The 22,653-nt window shown below is 37.6% G+C and overlaps 1 protein-coding gene across 7 annotated transcripts in view; it reads right to left on the bottom strand.

Moving 5' to 3' along the window:
• Positions 1–22,653, bottom strand: part of NUBPL (NUBP iron-sulfur cluster assembly factor, mitochondrial) — a 331,583-nt gene that overhangs the window by 51,863 nt on the left and 257,067 nt on the right. For all 7 annotated transcript variants that reach the window (XM_063651519.1, XM_063651518.1, XM_054448311.2 and 4 more), the window contains one exon: positions 18,220–18,313. In XM_063651519.1, the coding sequence (XP_063507589.1) occupies positions 18,220–18,313 (94 nt within the window). The remainder of the gene's footprint in view (positions 1–18,219; positions 18,314–22,653) is intronic.

The raw sequence follows: 22,653 nt of genomic DNA, 5'->3' as shown, positions 1-22,653 counted from the left end.
ATAAAACAGACTTTAAACCAACAAACATCAAAAGAAACAAAGACGGCCATTACATAATGGTAAAGGGAAAAATTCAACAAGAAGGGCTACCTATTCTAAATATGTATGCACCCAGTACAGGAGCACCCAGATTCATAAAGCAAGCCCTGAGAGACCTAAAAAGAGACTTAGACTCACACAATAATAATGGGAGACTTTAACACCCCACTGTCAATATTAGACAGATCAACGAGACATAAGGTTAACAAGGATATCCAGGAATTGAACTCAGCTCTGCACCAAGTGGACCTAATAGACATCTACAGAACTCTCCACCCCAAATCAACAGAATATACATTCTTCTCAGCACCACATCACACTTATTCCAAAACTGACCACATAGTTGGAAGTAAAGCTCTCCTCAGCAAATGTAAAAGAACAGAAATCACAATAAACTATCTATCAGACCACAGTGCAATCAAATTAGAACTCAGGATTAAGAAACTCACTCAAAACCGCTCAACTACATGGAAACTGAACAACCTGCTCCTGAATGACTACTGGGTACATAACGAAATGAAGGCAGAAATAAAGATGTTCTTTGAAACCAATGAGAACAAAGACACAACGTACCAGAATCTCTGGGACACATTTAAAGCAGTGTGTAGAGGGAAATTTATAGAACTAAATGCCCACAAGAGAAAGCAGGAAAGATCTAAAATTGACACCCTAACATCACGATTAAAAGAACTAGAGAAGCAAGAGCAAACACATTCAAAAACTAGCAGAAGGCAAGAAATAACTAAGATCAGAGCAGAACTGAAGGAGACAGAGACACAAAAAAACCTTCAAAAAATCAATGAATCCAGGGGCTGGTTTTTTGAAAGGTCAACAAAATTGATAGACCGCCAGCAAGACTAATAAAGAAGAAAAGAGAGAAGAATCAAAAAGACACAATGAAAAATGATAAAGGTGATATCACCACCAATCCCATAGAAATATAAACTACCATCAGAGAATACTATAAACACCTCTACGCAAATAAACTAGAAAATCTAGAAGAAACGGATAAATTCCTGGACACATACAACCTCCTAAGACTAAACCAGGAAGAAGTTGAATCTCTGAATAGCGAATAACAGGCTCTGAAATTGAGGCAATAATTAATAGCCTACCAACCAAAAAAAGTCCAGGACCAGACAGATTCATAGCCGAATTCTACCAGAGGTACAAAGAGGAGCTGGTACCATTCCTTCTGAAACTATTCCCATCAGCAGAAAAAAAGGGAATCTTCCCTAACTCATTTTATGAGGCCAGCATCATCCTGATACCAAAACCTGGCAGATACAAAACAAAAAAAGAGAATTTTAGACCAATATCCCTGATGAACATCGATGTGAAAATCCTAAATAAAATACTGGCAAACTGAATCCAGCAGCACATCAAAAAGCTTATCCACCAAGATCAAGCTGGATTCATCCCTGGGATGCAAGGCTGGTTTAACATACACAAATCAATAAACGTAATCCATCACATAAACAGAACGAAAGAGAAAAACCACATGATTATCTCAATAGATGCACAAAAGGCCTTTGACAAAATTCAACAGCGCTTCATGCTAAAAACTCTCAATAAACTAGGTACTGATGGAACATATCTCAAAATAATAAGAGCTATTTATGACAAACCCACACCCAGTATTATACTGAATGGGCAAAAACTGGAAGCATTCCCTTTGAAAACTGGCACAAGACAGGGATGCCCTCTCTCGCCACTCCTATTCAACAGTGTTGGAAGTTCTGGCCAGGGCAATCAGGCAAGAGAAAGAAATGAAGGGTATTCAATTAGGAAAAGAGGAAGTCAAATTGTCCCTTTTTGCAGATGACATGATTGCATATCTAGGAAACCCCACTGTATCAGCCCAAAATCTCCTTAAGCTGATAAGCAACTTCAGCAAACTCTCAGGGTACAAAATCAATGTGCAAAAATCACAAGCATTTGTATACACCAATAACAGAGAGAGAGCCAAATAATGAGTGAATCCCATGCACAATTGCTACAAAGAGAATAAAATACCTAGGAATCCAACTTACAAGGGATGTGAAGGACCTCTCATGGAGAACTACAAACCACTGCTCAATGAAATAAAAGAGGATACAAACAAATGGAAGAACATTCCATGCTCATGGACAGGAAGAATCAATATCGTGAAAATGGCCATACTGCCCAAGGTAATTTATAGATTGAATGCCATCCCCATCAAGCTACTAATGACTTTCTTCACAGAATTGGAAAAAACTACTTCAACATTCATATGGAACCAAAAAAGAGCCTGCATTGCCAAGACAATCCTAAGCCAAAAGAACAAAGCTGGAGGCATCACACTACCTGACTTCAAACCGTAGTACAAGGATACAGTAACCAAAACAGCATGGTACTGGTACCAAAACAGAGATATAGACCAACGGAACAGAACAGAACCCTCAGAAATAATACCACACATCTACAACCCTCTGATCTTTGACAAACCTAACAAAAACAAGAAATGGGGAAAGGAGTCCCTATTTAATAAATGGTACTGGGAAAACTGGCTAGCCATATGTAGAAAGCTGAAACTGGATCACTTCCTTACACCTTATACAAGAATTAATTCAAGATGGATTAAAGACTAAATGTTAGACCTAAAACCATAAAAACCCTAGAAGAAAACCTAGGCAATACCATTGAGGACATAAGCACAGGCAAGGACTTCATGACTAAAACACCAAAAGCAATGGAAACAAAAGGCAAAATTGACAAATGGGATCTAATTAAACTAAAGAGCTTCTGCACAGCAAAAGAAACTATCAGCAGAGTGAACAGGCAACCTACAGAATGGCAGAAAATTTTTGCAATCTACTCATCTGACAAAGGGCTAATATCCAGAATCTACTAAGAACTTAAGCCAATTTGCAAGAAAAAAACAAACAACCCCATCAAAAAGTGGGCAAAGGATATGAACAGACACTTTTCAAAAGAAGACATTTATGCAGCCAACAGACACATGAAAAAATGCTCATCATCACTGGTCATCAGAGAAATGCAAATCAAAACCACAATGAGATACCACCTCACACCAGTTAGAATGGCAATCATTAAAAAGTCAGGAAACAACAGATGCTGGGGAGGATGTAGAGAAATAGGAATGCTTTTACACTGTTGGTGGGAGTGTAAACTAGTTCAACCATTGTGGAAGACAGTGTGGCGATTCCTCAAGGATCTAAAACTAGAAACACCATTTGACCCAGCCATCCCATTACTGGGTATATACCCAAAGGATTATAAAGCATGCTGCTATAAAGACACATGCACACATATGTTTATTGTGGCACTATTCACAATAGCAAAGACTTGGAACCAACCCAAATGTCCATCAATGATAGACTGGATTAAGAAAATGTGGCACATATACACCATGGAATACTATGCAGCTGTAAAAAAGGATGAGTTCATGTCCTGTGTAGCAACATGGATGAAACTGGAAACCATCATTCAGAGCAAACCACTGCAAGGACAGAAGACCAAACACCGCATGTTCTCACTCATAGGTGGGAATTGAACAATAAGAACACTTGGACACAGGGTGGGGAACATCACATACCTGGGCCTGTTGTGGTGTGGGGGGATGGGAGAGGGATAGCAGTGGCAGAAATACCTCATGTAAATGACGAGTTAATGGGTGCAGCTAACCAACATGGCACATGTATACATATGTAACAAACCTGCACGTTGTGCACATGTACCCTAGAACTTAAAGTATAATAAGAAAAATCCTTCAAAAAAATAATAAATAAAACAGAAAAAAAAGATAAAACCCTTGTATTTTTCCAGTCTTGAATCTATCTTTATACTGATCAGCAAACACTTTGGGGAGCTTACTTGTACACATATGGCTCTACAACTGAAAAAACTATTTTGGTTTCCAGTGTTTGTTCATGTTGAACTCTAAGGTTAAATATTTTACATTTTAAATTGTGATGCACATATAGCTCAGCTTGCTCATGATTGCAGCAAACCAATACCAAAGACCTTTTAATAACAGAACACATTCCTTTTTATACACATTCTTTCTCTAAAAAAAACTCCAGAGAGGAGAACTGCTGCTCTCTGATTACCATTACCCTAACTTTATTTAACCAGGTATTTTTCAGGAAATAAAGGAATAGAGACAGAAACTTTATATGGAAAGCTTTGATCTATTTCCAAATACTGTCATACTTAAGATGTGAAGGCATTCTTCAGAGCTACATTTCAGATCCTGATCAAATTTCTAACATCTATGACCAAGTACACAAATTTTTAAACTGTGGGATTTGTATTTTTTTCTACATATAAATGTTTAATGAATTTAAAAGTGGTTTTTAATAAGAACCTGACCACATATTGGTCATTATACTCTTCACTGAACTTTAAGACATTAAGGAATTTTATCTGTCTGGCATATCATGAAGGAAATGCCCCCCCAAAATTTTTTTTTAATTTTTATTTTAGGTTCGGGGTTACATGTGAAGTTTTGTTGTATAGGTAAACCTGTGTCATGGGGGTTTGTTGTACAGATTATTTCATCACCCACATATTAAGCTTAATACCCAACAGTTATTTTTTTTCAGCTCCTCTCCTTCCTCCCACCCTTCACCCTCTGAGAGGCCCCAGTGTGTGTTGTTCCCCTCTTTGTGTCCATGTGTTCTCATTATTAGTTCCACTTATAAGTGAGAACATGGGGTATTTTTTTGTTCCTGCATTAGGTAGTTAAGGATAATGGCCTCCAGCTCCATCCATGTCCCTGCAAAGGAACATTCTTTTTTTATGGATGCACAGTATTCCATGGTGTGTATATAGCACATTTTCTTTATTCAGTCTACCTGATAAGCATTTAGGTTGATTCCATATCTTTGCTATTGTGAGTAGTAGTGCAATGAATGTACATGTGCATGTGTCTTTATGACAGAATGATTTATATTCCTTCAGGTATACTCCCAGTAATGGGACTGCTAGGTTGAATGATAGTTCTGTCTTTAGCTCTTTTGAGGAATCACCATACTGCTTTCCACAATGGCTGAGCTAATTTACACTCTCACCAACAGTGTATAAGTGTTCCCTTTTCTCTGCAATCTCATCAGCATCTGTTATTTTTAGACTTTGTATTAATAACAGCCATTCTGACTGGTGTGAGATGGTATCTCATTGTGGTTTTGATTTGCATTTCTCTAGTGATCAGTGATGTTGAGCTTTTATTCATATGCTTGTTGGCTGCATGCATGCCTTCTTTTGAAAAGTGTCCGTTAACGTCCTTTGCCCACTTTTTAATGTTTTTTTTTTCTCTTGTAAATAGATGCTGGCTATTAGACCTTTGTCAGATGCCTAGTTTGTGAATATTTTCTCCCATTCTGTAGGCTGTTTACTCTGTTGATAGTTTATTTTTGCTGTATAGAAGCTCTTAATTTTAATTAGATCCCTTTTGCCAATTTTTGCTTTTGTTGTGATTGCTGTTAGCATCTTTGTCATGAAATCTTTGCCATTCCTATGTCCAGGATGGTACTGCTAGGTTGTCTTCCAGGGTTTTGATAGTTTTGGGTTTTACATTTAATCTTTAATCCATCCTGAGTTGATTTTTGTATACGGTGTAAGGGAGGGTTCCAGCTTCAATCTTCTGCTTATGGATAGCCGGTTATCCCAGCACCATTGATTAAATAGGAAGTCTTTTCCCCATTGCTTGTTTTTTGTCAGCCTTATTGAAGATCAGATGGTCACAGGTGTATGGCCTTACTTCTGGGCTCTCTATTATGTTCCACTGGTCTATGTGCCTGTTTTTGCACCAGAAATTCTTAAACAACAAAACTGAATGAACTATCTCAGAAACTTCCTATTTAAATACAGGCTAGATGACCTCTTGATAGGTATTCAGGGAATTCAAATATCAGATGGGTTGGTCTAGACAAGTGATTCTGAAAGCTGATCAAATAAGAATCTCCTGGGGAAGCTTTTAAAATCCTGCTCCTTTTCATGTCGTAGTTCAGAAGTTAATTCTCAAGCTATTTCTTTGAACTGTTAATTGATATACTGTAACATCTACCTATTACTTCTACTCCCCACTACATAAAATATACTTCCTTATCTACAATATAAATATTCTGTTCATAGATTTAATGACAGTACAATTTTGCCTTGTGATAGTATGAATTTTCACTAATTTGACTGTACTACTAGTGTCTATATTAGCTTACAAACTCATAGAGGGCAGAAATTATGTCCCTTCCTTTGTATTTCATATATGTTCAGCCAAATACAAGAGCCCTAAAGAGTTTATTTCTTCTTAAATTTAGATTGAGAGTTAGGTGTGGTGGTGCATCTCTGTCATCCCAGTTACTTGGGAGGCTAAGGTGGGAGAATCCCTTGAACCAAGGAGTTTGAGACCAGCCTGCGCAATATAGAGAGACTCCATCTCAAAGAAAGAAAGGAAAGGAAGGAGGAAAAGAAAGAAAGCTAGAAAGCATTTAGTAAATGGCATTATATTTGATTTTATAAATTTGATTCCCAATCTAACCAGGGCTGAAGTTTCAAACTGAATTTCCAGGAATGCCTTAAAAGATGAAACCCTGGAATGCAGTTTCTAGTAGTAGTTGGTTACAATTTGTGTAACAACAAAACCAATTTATTTCAGAAAGAATTTTTTAACTTGATGAATAAAACAATAACTCTTTCTACATCACGCAACTCTTGCCAAGTATCTATTAATTACAACTCTGCCCAACATTTGCATGGAAAGACGGTGTGCTTGAAAAAAGTCCAAAATTGATTGCCTCCTTTAACGTGCTGTTCTGGAAATTGAAAACATAAATAAGGATTTAATATTCCTTAATATTAGGAAAAGTGATGTCCTAATTCCTCCACCTTTAAGGTGCAAGGTTATTTTTAGAGCTACATTTTGAGGTCATTATAAATTACAAAGTTTTAGGGGAAACACAGCACTAAAATTCAAAATAGTCAAATGTTTTTCTTTGAATTTTCAATGTTTTCCAAAAGACTGGCATTAGATGCCTTTAAAGAATTACTCTTGCAAATTTGAAAATAAGAAGTGAAAAAATAGTTATTTAAAAAATAAAAGATTTTATTTAGTTTACCTAAGTGAAATTACTATGTTCCTTTTGCTTTGAAAGAGTAAATGCCAAACAATCAAGGAAACTATTTAAAGTAATGGTACCTGGGTCATTCATTTATTTAACTTGGCAACAATAAGTTTCTGATCCTCCAATCCCCAATAGGTTTCTTCATTACAGAAACCATTGTCCAAATTGACAGTCAAAGAGTGTTACCATAAAAGAGATAACTGAATAAGTAAACTGCTGATGGAAGGAAAAATACCAGGGTAAGCAAGTTTAATTTTTTCTCAAGAATTTTTGATGAGTGAATGGAAGTTTAGTCACCGTGACAATAGGCCTGACACCTTTCACAAACAATAAATGCCTTTCACTTTAAACAATGACTGAAATATTACAATGTCTTAATTTAAAACTCATATCTCATCTCATTTAAATGAATGAGAGACAGAAAGACCTCTGGCTTTCCTTCTATCTGCAGGGCCCACATACGAAAGGTCCTAGACCGGAAGAAAGGATATCACCTCATTATCAATTGTCTTCTTTCATTTTCTTTTGCCATAACACAATATCTGAGACTGGGTAATTAATTTATAAGGAAAATAAGTTTATTTGGCTCATTGCTCTGTAGGCTGGGAAGTCCACGGGCATGGCAGCAACTTCTGGTGAGAGCCTTCCCACTACATCATGACATTGTGTAGAAAAGAAGGGCAGCCAGGTACAGTGGCTCATGCCTGTAATCCCAGCACTTTGGGAGGCCCAGGCGGGTGGATCACGAGGTCAGGAGATCAAGACCATCCTGGCCAACAGGGTGAAACCCCGTCTCTACTAAAAATACAAAAAAATTAGCCAGGCATGGTGGCACGCGCCTGTGGTCCCAGCTACTCAGGAGGCTGAGGCAGGAGAATTGCTTGAACCCGGGAGGCAGAGACTGCAGTGAGCCAAGATCATGTCACTGCACTCCAGCCTGGTGACAGAGCAAGCCTCTGTCAAAAAAAAAAAAAAAAGAAAGAAAAAGAAGAAGAAGAAGGGCGTAAATCGTGTGCTAAGGAGATCTTAAGAATAAGTTAAACTTGTTTTTATTATATTACAAACTGCTCTGGAGAGAACTCCCTCCCTCCTGTTAGAACTAATTAACTCCCTTGAGAATTAACTCATTCCTGGGATAAGGGCATTCGTTTATTCATTAGGATAGAACCCTGATGACACAATCACTTCTTAAAGTCCCCACCTCTTAATAATGTTACATTACAAATAAGTTTCTAACACATGAACTTTTGTGGGACACAGTCAAACCACAGCAATAGTATCACACCAAACTGTTAGGGCAACTTTTCTTGAGCCCATAAATATTCAACATATTAACTAGCTGACTGCTGTCATACACAGTGGCTTCTCTCTCTCCAGGAGATAAGAAATCAAAACAGGACTCACACTAGGACTGTCTAGCTGTTTCCTGTACCACTTCTGCTATTCCCTGGAAGAAAACAGAGGAAACAAAGAAGGGACCACAATGGCTTCCCTCTCAGTTGCTCAGTCTTTGTCCCTTCTAAGAACAATTTCCAAAAGTTTCATTCCTATATCAATCTTTATTTAATAAAGTGAAGGGGAACTTTTTTCTAACTATCCTATCAAAATAAACTCTTCCATCTATTACTCCCCATTACACAAAATATACTTGCATCACTGCTCATCTACAATATAAATATTCTGTTTGTAGGTTTAATGACAGTATAATTTTGCCTTGTGATAGTATTAATTTTCACTAATTTGACTGTACTACTGGTGTCTAAATTAGCTTACAGTCTTTTAGAGGGCAGAAATTCTGTCCCCTTTCTTTGTATTTCATCTATCTCAAGCTGTTAATTCACAATTATAACCATGAAGAAGCAATGTTGTGTTAGTTATTCCACTTGCTGTAGTCTCCCTCTGTGCCTCTCAAACTCTGCCCAAATGCCCTCTGCCCTGATCAGTCCCCCAGGAGTTGACCTCTGTGGACTGTATCACCTAAGTTTCCTTGCCTTCTGGCTCTCAATGGGGATCCACTATGAGGAGGGACAAACAGGAGATGAGACTGTGGGAGGAGAAAGAATTTGAAGTTTTATTACCCAACTCACCCACCACTCCTTCCTGCCTTGTAGCAGTTCTGGCAAGAGCCATAGCTTCTTCTATCAGGCAGCCCCTTTTCCATGGCTCCAGCAGGCTCCAAGTTCCACTAATAGAGTTCACTGCCTTGCCCCTTCCAGTGGAAGGGCAATAACAACTTGTACTGTCACTAGTCCCTGGGTATGTCACCATCTCTGGTTGGTTTCCTTAATGCTGCTCACTCCTTTGTAACTAGTTGCTTCATTAAACTTTGTTTTATTAATTCATTTTAAGGTTTGTCATCTGTTTCCTGCTAGGACTCTGACTAATACAGCACTTTAATATAAATAAATTACTAAAACTCTCCAATCCTTAAAAAGAGAAAACATGCTTCACATATTTCATATGAAGCATAAAGTCTTTACTTAATTCCAAGAGTTGAAGTCAAATTGAGACAGTCTTCAGATATCATACACAGCACTTCAGTTGAAACAAAGAAGGAAAAATATTTAACACAAATAAGAAGTTTTTTTTAATTTAAAGTTTCTTCTTACATGGTCATACCTCATTTTATTGCACTTCACTTTACTGCACTTCACAGATACTGCATTTTTTACAAATTGAAGGGTTGTAGCAAACCTGTGTCAAGCAAATCTACCTGTGCCATTTTTCCAACAGCATAGACACATTTTGTGGTTGTGTGTCACATTTTGGTAATTCTTGCAATATTTCAAACTTTTTCATTAAGGTTGTATCTGTTATGGTGATCTGTGATCAGTAATCTTTGATGTTACTATTATAATTGTTGGGGGGTGCCACAAACCACACCCATATAATAGGATGGCAATCCTAATCGATATTATGTTGTATGTATTCTCACTGTACCAAATAACATTTGTGATTCATGGGCAGAGGTCAAAATATCAAGATGAACAAGAGTTTGGAAGAAGTTGATTCCAGCCCTCACAGATGACTTTTGGGGGTTCAAGATTTCAGTGGAGGAAATAACTGCAGATGTGGTGGAAACAGCAAGAGAATTATTAGAATTAGAAGTGGGATCTGAAGATGTGATTACATTGCTGAAATCTCATTATCAAACCTGAACAGATAAGGAATTGCTCCTTATGAATTAGCAAAGAAAGTGGTTTACTGAGATGGAATCTACTTCTGGTGATGATACTTTGAACACTGTTGAAATGACAACAAAGGATTTAGAATATTACGCACACTTACTTGATAAAACAGAAGCATGGCTTGAGAAGACTGAAGCCAATTTTGAAAGATATTCTACTATGGGTTAAATGCTATCAAACAGCATCACATGCTATCTTTCCTGAAAGGAAGAGTCAGTTGATGCAGCAAACTTCTTTGTTGTCTTATTTTAAGAAAATGCCACAGACACTCCAACCATCAGCAACTGCCACCCTGATCAGTCAGTAGCCACAATCACGAAGGCAAGACACTCTGCCAGCAAAAAGAGCATGAACTGCTGAAGGCTTGGATGACTGTTAGCATTTTTAGCAATAAAATATTTAAGGAATGTATATTTTTAAAGACATAATGTTGTGTACACTTCACAGACTACTGTATAGTGTAAACGTTAAGTTTTGTATGTACTAAGAAACCAAAAAGTTCATGCAACTTGCTTGATTACGATATTTGCTTTATTGAGGTGGCCTGGAATGAAACCTGTAATATTCCCAAGGTGTACCTGTAATGAGGTTGTTATCCATTTTATGTAACAAGATGGAGCATATACAAAGAGTTGCTAATTAAGAAATTATCTTATTTCTTGCAGTGATGTTTAGTAAGGTACTAAATATCTTTCTGATTATCTACCCTTACTTGTGGAGAACTTAACTCCACAGACTTGTAAGGATCAAATAAGATAATGAATGTAAAGATTCCATCTAAATGTATAGTATTTTCTAGAAACTACATGTACACTATAAAAAAGGTTTTTTTGTGTGTGGGGGGGGGTGGTTGTATCTTGTATCTAGCTAATATCAAGATTCTCTCTCAGAATACTACACTTTCTGTGTGGACAGGTCTGCCTCTACATATTTTCCAAAAGATTGTCTCTTTCCAAGTATAAAACATCTGATTTTATTCTCAACATAGCTTATAGAAACGCAAAATTGATAGAAAGGCTCTTTCTAATTCACAACATTTCTCTACTAACCGCCCTGCCCCACAAAAAAACTTTTTGATAGTGTTGCTGTAGTTTCTAGAAAATACTATACATTTAGATGGAGCCTTTACATTCATTATCTTATTTGATCCTTACAAGTCTGTGGAGTTAAGCAAGTTTTCCACAGGTAAGGACAGAGAATCAGAAAGGTATTTAGCACCTTACTAAACATCACTTCAAGTAAATAAGAGACTTTCTTTTTTTTTGAGACGGAGTCTTGCTCTGTCGCCCAGGCTGGAGTGCAGTGGCATGATCTCCGCTCACTGTAAGCTCCGCCTCCCGGGTTCACGCCATTCTCCTACCTCAGCCTCCCGAGTAGCTGGGACTACAGGCGCCCGCCACTATGCCCGGCTAATTTTTTGTATTTTTTAGTAGAGTCGGGGTTTCACCGTGTTAGCCAGGATGGTCTTGTTCTCCCGACCCCGTGATCCGCCCGCCTCGGCCTCCCAAAGTGCTGGGATTACAGGCGTGAGCCACCGCGCCTGGCGTAAATAAGATCATTTCTAATTACTGTATTACAATGGAACAATACTAGTTATTCTCATTAGTAATTTAATATACAGTCTGCAAAGTAATCAAATAGCAAATGCCCACATACACACTACTATCCCACACACTAAAACAAAGGGAATACTAAAAGGCATCAATTGACCACATGGATATTATACACAGCACAGCAAAAAAAAAAAAAAAAAAAAGACAAAAAACCATAAATAAATACCTAAAATGAAAGTAGTTTTCTCTCAGAGGGGAAATAAAATAAAATGTATGTTTCCTTGAAAAATGCTTCCTTTAACACACACACAGAAAAAACACTTGGGTGAGAAGCAGTCAGGGTGAGGCGCTCATAGGAATGAATCAGCAGGATGGTAAGAAAGATAAGGGGGCACAAATCTTTCTACATAAACAGTAATAGCTAGTCAGACTAGCTTTGTCATTGACTCAGTTAATAGTAATCGCATAAGCTATAGGCCAAGGTACTTTAAAAGATACTATGATAAATAGGAAAAATTTTTTGCATTCAAGCAGCTTCCAGCCTAGTTGGAAAGATAATACAGTCACAGATAAAACACTCATTCATTGATTCAACATTTCCTGAGTAGCTGCAGAAAGGCACTGAGTTTGGCACCCTGAGAAATGCAAAAATGAAAGAAAAACAGCCTAGCCCTCCAGGAAGTTAACAGTCTGCTAGAGAAGATAACAAAGGTATGCAGGTTTTGAACGAAGAACATCAGAAGTGCTATAGGAATGATCCAAATATTATGCTATGTGATGTCCAAAGACGGGGAAGTGATTCCTAACTGGGGGTTTGGGGAAGATGGCAGGGAGTAGACATTTGAGCTAAATAGCTTTTAAAGATTATACAGGATTTGAGTACTCACTGACTGGGGAGGAAAGGCATTCTAAGTGAGGATCAACTGTGTTGTAAAGACAGACTCTGGAAAGTAAAGGGAAGGTGGGAGTAGTGAGTACAAAGGGTTTTTTTCTAGAGGGATCCCAAATTATATGAAGGTGTTTACTGGCAAGGAGAGAGAGGTTCAACTACAAGGATATTCAAATGTGAATCTAAAGAGCTTATGTTGTGTATGGGATATGAGACATAAGAAAAAGGAGAAGAACACAGAGTATCTTAAGAGTTCTAAAGTCAATGATAAGGAAAGAAAAACTGGGTTTATAATTAGAGAACATATAATTTAGTTAAGTCTGAAAGAGCAGACATGATTCTGACAGGCTGTTACAGGTTATGTAAATTTATGAAAGTCATGATTCAGCCAGGCCAGCAATTCTTTGGTTGGTGCCATTCCCTCTAAATCTTGGGAGCTGGATCATTTTTGGTACCTTTTTAGATATGCTATCTGTGAAATGACACTGGCCTGAATAAACCCAAACCTCAGGAACTAAGGCTTTAACATACACACTTTAACACACACATAGACACAATCACATGCTCCCCAAATTCCCTTCAACATCCTTTTTGGTAGGACATTTTTATTGTTTGCTACTTTTTTTTCTTTTTTTGTTTATCTGCATTTCCTAGCTGCTATTTTTTATAATTATAAAATTAATTCAAATTAATACAACTTCAGTATAGGAAATCTAGTCTTTCATTGTTATCCATTTTAATACTGACTTAATAACCACAATATGAATGTACTAACACTGACTGCTACAACTCTATACAGAGAGCCAGGGTATCTGAAAATGGGCCATATGTTCAAGGCTGGTATATGAATCAGCACAAAGATAATACTGGTCTCTTCAAGAATCACTTGGGGCTATACTCCTAAAAGATGAAGAAAACTGCTTCTAGACCAGCTCCAGAATTCTCCTGGAATGTGTGAGTTAAAGAGGCCCAAAGTAGTCTTTCAGGACTCAAAAAAATTACTGAATATAGTAAGCACCAATCCAGATAACAAGTTGGATATTTATCCCATAGGGGTGCACAAATTTAGGCATATTCACAGATAAATTTATTTTTTATCAGGGATTGCCTGATAAAAATTTCAACCTAAATGAATTTTAATGGATTAGGACTAAACTCAGAAAAATTAATGAGTCATATATTGTTGGGTTTTACATTAGGCCAGTTTGATATAGAGGTCAACAGCATAAGCTTTAAACTCTATCAAAATGAATATGAAACTTAGCTATGATCTACTGTAATTGTGATATCTTATGAAAGCCACTAAACCCTTCTGAGATTTAAGAAAATAGAAATCATATAACACCTGTAGGAATTAAATTTGAAAATTAATATATGGAAGACTGTCATCCAATGGCAGTTTATTATTAACAGGCAATCACCGTGGTACCATTTCATACAGAAATCTACTGTCCATAAAGAATTAGTGCTTTTTATTGATTAAATTATTAAAGAACAAGCAAAAAAAGCAAGGTATGGAGCAATCCTGAATGTTCTACAATGTATCATATTTATTCTTCAAGGTCCACCTCCATGAAGTGTTTTGTATTCCCGTTAATCTCACAGTCTCTTCCTTTGAAACCCCATAGCCTGGGTTTAGATCTCTCGTAAGCACTTCTCATACTGTGGATTACAGTCATACATGTCCTTTTCTTACCAGCCACTCTCTCCTGCTCCTCACCATGCTCTATCTCTTAGAGCTGGGGCTTTTAACCTGAGGAGTGTAAACTTCCTAAATTTATATACAAAATTAGTGTTTCTGTATACCATATATAAATATATTTTCCTGGAGAAAATCCACAGTTTTCATCAAATTCTCATAAAAACTTTGAAAGTCAAAAAAGGTAAGGAACTCTTGTCTAGGCAATAGACTGATTTACTTATCCTTTTCTCCTCTATAGTGCTAGGCATTTACCTTGCATATGAATCAAAATTTATTGATATAATGGTTTACTAATAAATCATAAAATAAATTTCAGGTTTTGTTTAAATCTTTTTTTATTTTTATTTATTTTTGAGACAGGGTCTTATTCTATCACCCAGTTTGGAGTGCAATAGTATGAACACAGCTCACTGCAGCCTCGACCTCCAAGGCTCAAGTGATCCTCCTGCCTCAGCCTCCTAAGTAGCTGGGACCACAAGTGCACGCCACCACTCTCAGCTAACTTTTTTTTTTTTTAATTCTTTTGTACAGATAGGGTCTCATTATATTGCCCAGGCTGGTCTTGAACTCCTGGGCTCAAGTGATCCTCCTGCCTCGGCCTCCTAAAGTGCTGGGATTACAGGTATGAGCCACCACATCTGGCATTAATGCAATCTTTCAAAATATATTTTCTTGCTTGTTCTTTCTTTAATGTAAAAAATACATTAAGAATAGTGGTTATCAGGGGCTGGGGAAAATGGAGGATCCATGGAGAGTTACTGTTTTTTGTTTTTTAAGACAGTCTCTCACTCTGTCGCCCAGGCTGGAGTGCAGTGGCGCGATCTCGGCTCACTGCAAGCTCCACCTCTTGGGTTCATGCCATTCTCCTGTCTCAGCCTCCCAAGTAGCTGGGACTACAGGCGCCCGCCACCACACCAGGCTAATTTTTTGCATTTTTAGTAGAGACGGGGTTTCACCGTGTTAGCAGGATGGTCTCGATCTCCTGACCTCGTGATCTGCCTGCCTCAGCTTCCCAAAGTGCTGGGATTACAGGCGTGAGCCACTGCGCCCGGCCAGAGAGTTACTGTTTAATGGCTCCAGAGTTTCAGTTTGAGAAGATGAAGGCTCTGGCGATGGACAGTAGTGATGTCTGCACAACAATGTCAATATATTAATAGTACTACTTAACTGTTCTGCACATTTTACCACCACAACAAAAAAGACTGTGTCTTACTCTCATGTAATATTAACTGCCTATTACATGGCAGACTCTTCATCAGAGGAAAGGAAAAAGGAAATATACTGGTTAAATTTTAGAATGTAAGAAAGAATGGGGAAGAAAATCTCAACCTCTATCTATACGCAATGCTGGTGTTAGAGTATAAATACAAACTAAAATAGGGTAATTTAATCATAAATCTTGTCCAAAGGGGCTTAAAGAAAAGTAAATGGAGAAAAAAACTGCTTAGGCAACATCAGTTTATCTGTGTGAGGTAAATTAAACTTTTTCAAGGTGCCAAGTCACTACTCAAGGCATCAATGAGAATTTAGCCCAATTTTACTAATGTATTATCTATGTGAATAATGCAAGTATTTTGTATGCTTGCAAAAGGCATTCCAAGGTATCAGAAGCACATTTTTTTAAAATGAACACTTGGTAAATATTCTTAAAATTTGTAAATATAAAAGATCCTAAAACTATAAATACCTTAAAAAGGAAAAAGCAAAAAAAAAAAAGCAAAAAAAAAAAAGAAAAATCACGGTATGAAAAAATGAATTATTTTCATATATCATTTTGCTCCCATCTCATATTTTACAGCCTGCCTTACCAAAGAAAAAGTCTCAGACTCAATTAAGACTACAAATATGTTAAAACAGCAAAAGTATCTCTATTAATGAGGCTATACTGATGTTTCCAAACAACATATATATTTTGTCAAAAACATAGATTCTAAACCTTTTGATCATTAAATGTCAATGATATTGTTTGGTAATCAGTATATAATTAATTAGCAAAGATACTTTAAAATTCCATTATTTTCCCAGAAATCCTTTTATTTATAGATTTGCAATTATTCTCTAGTGGGATCTAGGAAAATCTTTAGAAACAGATTCAATATAAAGGATAATTACTGTACTAATATTTAAATTCTGTACCATAAAAAAGATATGCACTACCATATTGAAGTAGTATGTATTTGATATAAGCTATGTTTATTGCTTTCTTGACTTTAATATTAATTAGCAGACTATAAAATTCTCCCATAGTTGTATTTACCAAAAAGCCAATTTTCCTAATATTTATTCTTTTTTTTTTTTTTTTTTTTTTTTGAGACAGAGTCTCACTCTGTCGCCCAGGCTGGAGTGCAATGGTGCTATCTCAGCTCACTGCAAACTCTGCCTCCTGGGTTCATGCCATTCTCCTGCCTCAGCCTCCCGAGTAGCTGGGATTACAGGTGCCCGCCACCACGCCCAGCTAACTTTTTGTATTTTCAGTAGAGATGTGGTTTCACTGTGTTAGCCAGGATGGTCTCGATCTCCTGACCTCATGATCCACCTGCCTCGGCCTCCCAAGGTGCTGGGATTACAGGCGTGAGCCACTGTACCCAGCCCCTAATATTTATTCTTATTCAGTATTCACTCAATAAATATTTGCCGAGTGCCTGTCATGTACCAGTGGTATAAGTGCTGCACAGCAGTGAACCAGTCATGTTCTGCCTAAAAAATACTTAAATACTATTGCTTTCCTAGAACACAGATTTACACTACCACCTCTGTGAAGTGTTAGAGCACACAGACAGCTAGACATGAACAGGAGAGAGAGCCCCTGAGAAAAGGAGGACTAGAAAATCTCACATCCCAGAGACTACCCAAAACCTACGTGCTACGTATGAACAGAGAGGAGGGGAAATACCTATGCAGAAAGGAACACCCTGAAATACCCCTTAAGGTGCCCAGTAATTGCTCACTCTACAGTTAACCTGTCAGAACGTAGCTAGGTACATGCTGATATGAAGGGAAAGAGGGCAAAGGGGAAATTCCTAAGAGATACACAGGCACAGTAAGTACAGATTTAACCACTCTATGACCTTCCTGGGGTGGCGGTAAGCAGCAACAATGCCATTAAGTAGACTTCATATCCAACACTGGGCACACACATGTGCATCAACTCAGAGTAAGAGAATCCTACAAAACTGTGGTGAGAACTAGTCAGGGACAAGGTAGAGACTTAAAGCAGAAGTGGGAAACTAGCCAAAGACAATAGCAGAGACTTGAGACAGGCAGGAACTTAAAGAAAGAGTCCAACACAATGAAAACTGCAATGTTGAACTCTCAGGGTTGCTGGCTCATTTTCTCTCCAGCAGCCCACTCTGCCTCCTCTTTCAGAGCATACTGTCTCTGCTACTACTTAACCCTTGCTGCTACTACTGCTGTTTTTCCAGTCTGCTCCTCTCTTGGCATGTACTTTCTTCAATAAATTCTCTGTTCTTTTTGCTAAAATTGTCTCTTGGACAAATTCTTTCTCCCAAGAACAAGAACCACAGACTTCGCTCTTCCTAGTAACAAAAGTGTCATGGTTTTATACATTTACTTATTCTGGTAATATTTTGAATAATTTATGCTTCTGATCGCTAATGAAAAATTTATAAGTGAATGAATATTTTTAAGACAAAATATTTGCCTAACATGGAGTTTGTTTTTTGGTATAGCAATAACAACACATCAAAAAAAGTACAAATTACTTTAAACTTTGAAGATTTACCTGTTATAGGAATATTCTGTGAGACTGATAACTGCACATCTCCAGTTCCTGGTGGCATGTCAACAACTAAGTAGTCCAGTTGACCCCAATCTACCTAAAAAGATGACATAGATTATATCATTGTATAAAAATTCAGTGTTGAATAGTGATGTAAACAAAATTAATGTGTTAATAACAAATCTAAAATCATAGCTATCACTTGAGCCATTGCTAGGTACAAGGCACTGTGCTGAGTCCTAAGGATACATGGATGAATAAATGACAGGCCCTTCCACTAGGAGGCCTTCTTTGAATGGCAAGTTTAAATTTCCAGATGACTTATCTGCATACACACACGTTAATGTTGAACTCACTTCCCAGTAGGCTTCTATTCAGGACCACTCACTTATTTTTACTGGGTGTAGCCCACATTTTGCCTAAAGAAGATATTAGCTTTTTGTCACCTTTTTTTAAATTTTGCATTTCCCATGCTAATATAATTTTTTTAAGTTTATTATATTTCTTTCACAAAAATACACTAATAATGAAAACCAAAACTTCATAATAAAAAATTTAATATAACTTGAGTCCCAATATTATTAACATTTTGATTTTTTCTTTCAAGGCATTTATTTATACCCAGAATATTCACCTATATAACCAAGTCCTTACTGCTCAGCCTTCATTTGGATAGGTCTCAAGGGTATCTCAGGTTCTTTACTCCTCAGATACTTCTTCCTTCTGAGTCCCTAGTCTCCATTAATGGCCCAAGGATCTTCTCAATTGTAAAGCAAAAACGTGGAATCACACTAACTCTTCCTTTTCCTTCACTACCCCCAATCAGTTATTCTGCCTTCTAAAAATCTCTCAAACACACCCACTTCTCTCTTTCTCCACTGCCAAGAACCCAAGTGAGGCCACCACCATCTATTATTATTAAAGCCTCCCAACCAACGTCTCTGGCTCCAGCACTGCCTATCTAGTCTGTTCCTAACAACACTGAAAAATGGAAGTTTGATAGTGCTACGTTTTGTTTAAAACTCTTCTCTTGCCTTTAGGATAATATCTAAGCTTAAGCTCCAGAACACTCTGCCTGTTCTTCTTCACTTGCTAATTCCTCCTAATTCTTCACATCACAGCTTAAAATTCATTTCTTTGGGGAAAGCTCCACTAACTCTCATTAGATTAAAGTGTTTCTACTACATACTTCCCCTAATCACCTATTCATTCATTTGACCAAGAAATGTTTACCGAATACCTACTATGTATTGGGCATTGAGCTAGGTATTGACGATTAAATGGTATCATGATTCCTGCCCTCACAGAAGTTACAATATAGAGATGGAGATATCAGGCAGATAACTATCCTCATAAATACATAATCACCAGCTTATGTATTTATACATAAATACAAGAAGCACTGTGAAGACAGTAAAATGTGCACAGAAAAGAGCTTGCTAACTTTGAGAAACTGAAAGATCAATATGGCTAGAGAGCAGTGAGTGAAGAGAAGGTTATCATTCATTTACTGTTGTTTCACGATCTGTCTTCCCATAAAACTGTGAACTGAGTTAGATCACCTTAGCACAGAATGGACAAACAGGAGACGCTTAAGACATTTTCTTTCAAGGAATGAATGGCTAAATGAACACATGCAAAGGCTTGATTTTTTTCAACCTAAGTGGAAACTGTATATAATTTCATATTGTGCTCCTTAAAACTTAATACCATGTAATATGTCCTTTCCATATAATCATGCTTTTACTTACTTATTTATTTATTCATTTTTGTGACAGGGTCTTGCTCTATCACCCAGGCTGGAATGCAGTGGCATGCTCACAGCTCACTACAGCCTCAACCTCCTGGGCTGAAGTGATCCTCCCACCTCAGCCTCCCTAATAGCTGGGATTATAGACGTGTGCCACCATGCCTGGCCAATTTTTGTATTTTTTGTAGAGACAGGGTTTCGCCATGTTGCCAAGCTGGTCTCAAACTCCTAGGCTCAAGTGATCCTCCCACTTTGGTCTCCCAAAGTGCTGGGATTACAGGCATGAGTCACTGTGCCTGGCCTATAATCATACTTTTAAAATAAAAAGTGTAGATGATATTGGGTCAAACAGATTCATTCATATGTCAACACATCTATTCAACACACATGAGTTGAGAATTGACTGGGTGCCAGACATTGTTCCAGGTGATGGTAATAGAGCAATAAACATAATAAAATCACAACCATGATGGAACTGACAATTTAGTGAAGGAGACATGCAGAAAGACAGATAGACAGACAAACCAATCAGGAAGTAATAAGCGCTGTGAAGAAAACTACAGGTATCCCTTACTACAGCAGTCCACAACCCTTTTGGCACCAGGGATCATTTTGTGGAAGACAATTTTTCCACGGATGGGGGCAGGATGATTCAAGCGATTTACATTTATCATTAGATTTTCACAAGCAGTGTGCAACCTAGATCCCTCACAATAGGGTCCGTGCTCATACGAGAATCTAATGCCACTGCTGATCTGACAGGAGGCAGAGCTCAGCTTCACTCACTAACCCATTGTTCACCTCTTGCTGTGCAGTCAGTTCCTAACAGACCATGGTCTGGTACTGGTCTGTGGGCTAAGGGTTGGGAACCCCTGCCTTACTATACAAAATTATTTGGTCCCTGATTTAGATATCCAGATCAAATAAGAATAAATATTTTAGAAAATCTCTTCAATTACCAAATTTCAGATAGCAAGTATTAAGGGTTCAGACAGCAAAGGATTTATCAAAGAATTTATTTGAATCTCTTTGGTCCCCAAGGTCAGATGGTATAGAGTAAGGAGAAAGAATTGAATGGTGGAAGGTGCTACTTTAGACAGGCTGGTCAGACTCCTGAGTAAAATGAGAAAACAACTGATGCAAATATCTGAAGGAAAGCACTCCAGCCAGAAGCCATAATAAGTGCAAAGGCCCTAAAATGGGAATATATTTGCTACATTCAAGCAATAGCAAAAAAGCCAGTATAGCCTTTATAAAATAGAATCTCCCTAACCATTAAACTCTTTCCTTCCCTGACATTGTGTTTTCTTCAAAACATTACTCAGTATCTGACATTATATGTTGATTTGTTTTTTAGGAATCCTATCTAATTTCCCAAACACATGTACTTGATATTGACATAATGACATACTTTAATAGACAGATGAAATGATGAACATAATGAATGCATTCTCAATACAGGGTTCTTTGGCTTGAAAAATAGTTACCCCGAGACTACCTATGACCTCCATCTATGAAACTGTGAAATAAAATAATTGAAAATCTAAGCTGCTGGAGCTTTACATTATTTTGAGCCCTTAAAGAAATGTGATCATGAGGACTGAGTCACATGACAGGCAACTGTAACTTAGAAAGCTATAACTCTGTTTCTCTGATTACAGATTAGCCTTCTTCCTTACCTACAATGTTTCAATGTTTTGTAAAATGAATAAAGGGTGTCAGAGAAGGTTCCTTCCCTCTTCTCTGTTGATTTTCCTTATACATTAACTTCCCTCTTAACCTTTCTCATAGAAAGACTTCATGACTTCATGACTATCACATTGTCTTAAGATGGAATATTAAATATACTCTTAAATTGGAAAGGAAATGAAAACCAGCTGTAAAGAAAACAAGCCATAGGGAAAAAGAAAACGAACTGTAACTAAATTGTTATAACTCATAAATCAGCCTTATATAGAAAATGTTGTGATCCTGTTAAATTTCTTTGTTTTCTTCCTATATCCAAAACCTTAACTTTTAACTTCAGAGTGCTGACTCCATTTCTCTGGAGTCTGTTTCCTGGATGGCCGTTCCTAGCCTTTCATGTTAATAAACTTTAAAACTGGATTCTGATCCTTTTGATTACTTCAGGTTGACAAAACTTACCCCAAAAGATGAAGGATCATTTTCCTTTTATATTCTTGGCACTAAAACTCCTCGCACTGGCAGACTGACACGTCTCTGGGTTTCAGAGAACATCAAATGACTAGTGCCAATAATTTATCATTGTTTTTCCCTGGCACTTACTCATATTTATCATGTTACTTTCAATTTCTTATTTCTTTAAAGAAAACTGCTATTGGCCAGGTGTGGTGGCTCATGCCTGTAATCCCAGCACTTTGGGAGGCCAAGGCACATGTATCACTTGAGGTCAGGAGTTTGAGACCAGCCTAGCCAACGTGGTGAAACCCCATCTCTGCTAAAAATACAACAATAGTTGGGCCTGGTGGTGGGTGTCTGTACTCCCAGCTACTTGGGAGGCTGAGGCATGAGAATCTCTTGAACCCGGGAGGCAGAGGTTGCAGCAGGCCAAGGCTGTGCCACTGCATTCCAGCCTGGGTTACAGCGAGACTCCGTCTCAGAAAAAAAAAAACAAACAACTGCAATTAAGGTTCCAAGGAACAAAAAATACTTCACAGTTAAGGCAA

The sequence above is a fragment of the Pongo pygmaeus genome, chromosome 15 (genome assembly GCF_028885625.2).
Source record: "Pongo pygmaeus isolate AG05252 chromosome 15, NHGRI_mPonPyg2-v2.0_pri, whole genome shotgun sequence".
NCBI lineage: Eukaryota > Metazoa > Chordata > Mammalia > Primates > Hominidae > Pongo > Pongo pygmaeus.
Note: the sequence above shows the minus strand (reverse complement) of the source record. Positions and strands in the feature narration are given on the sequence as shown.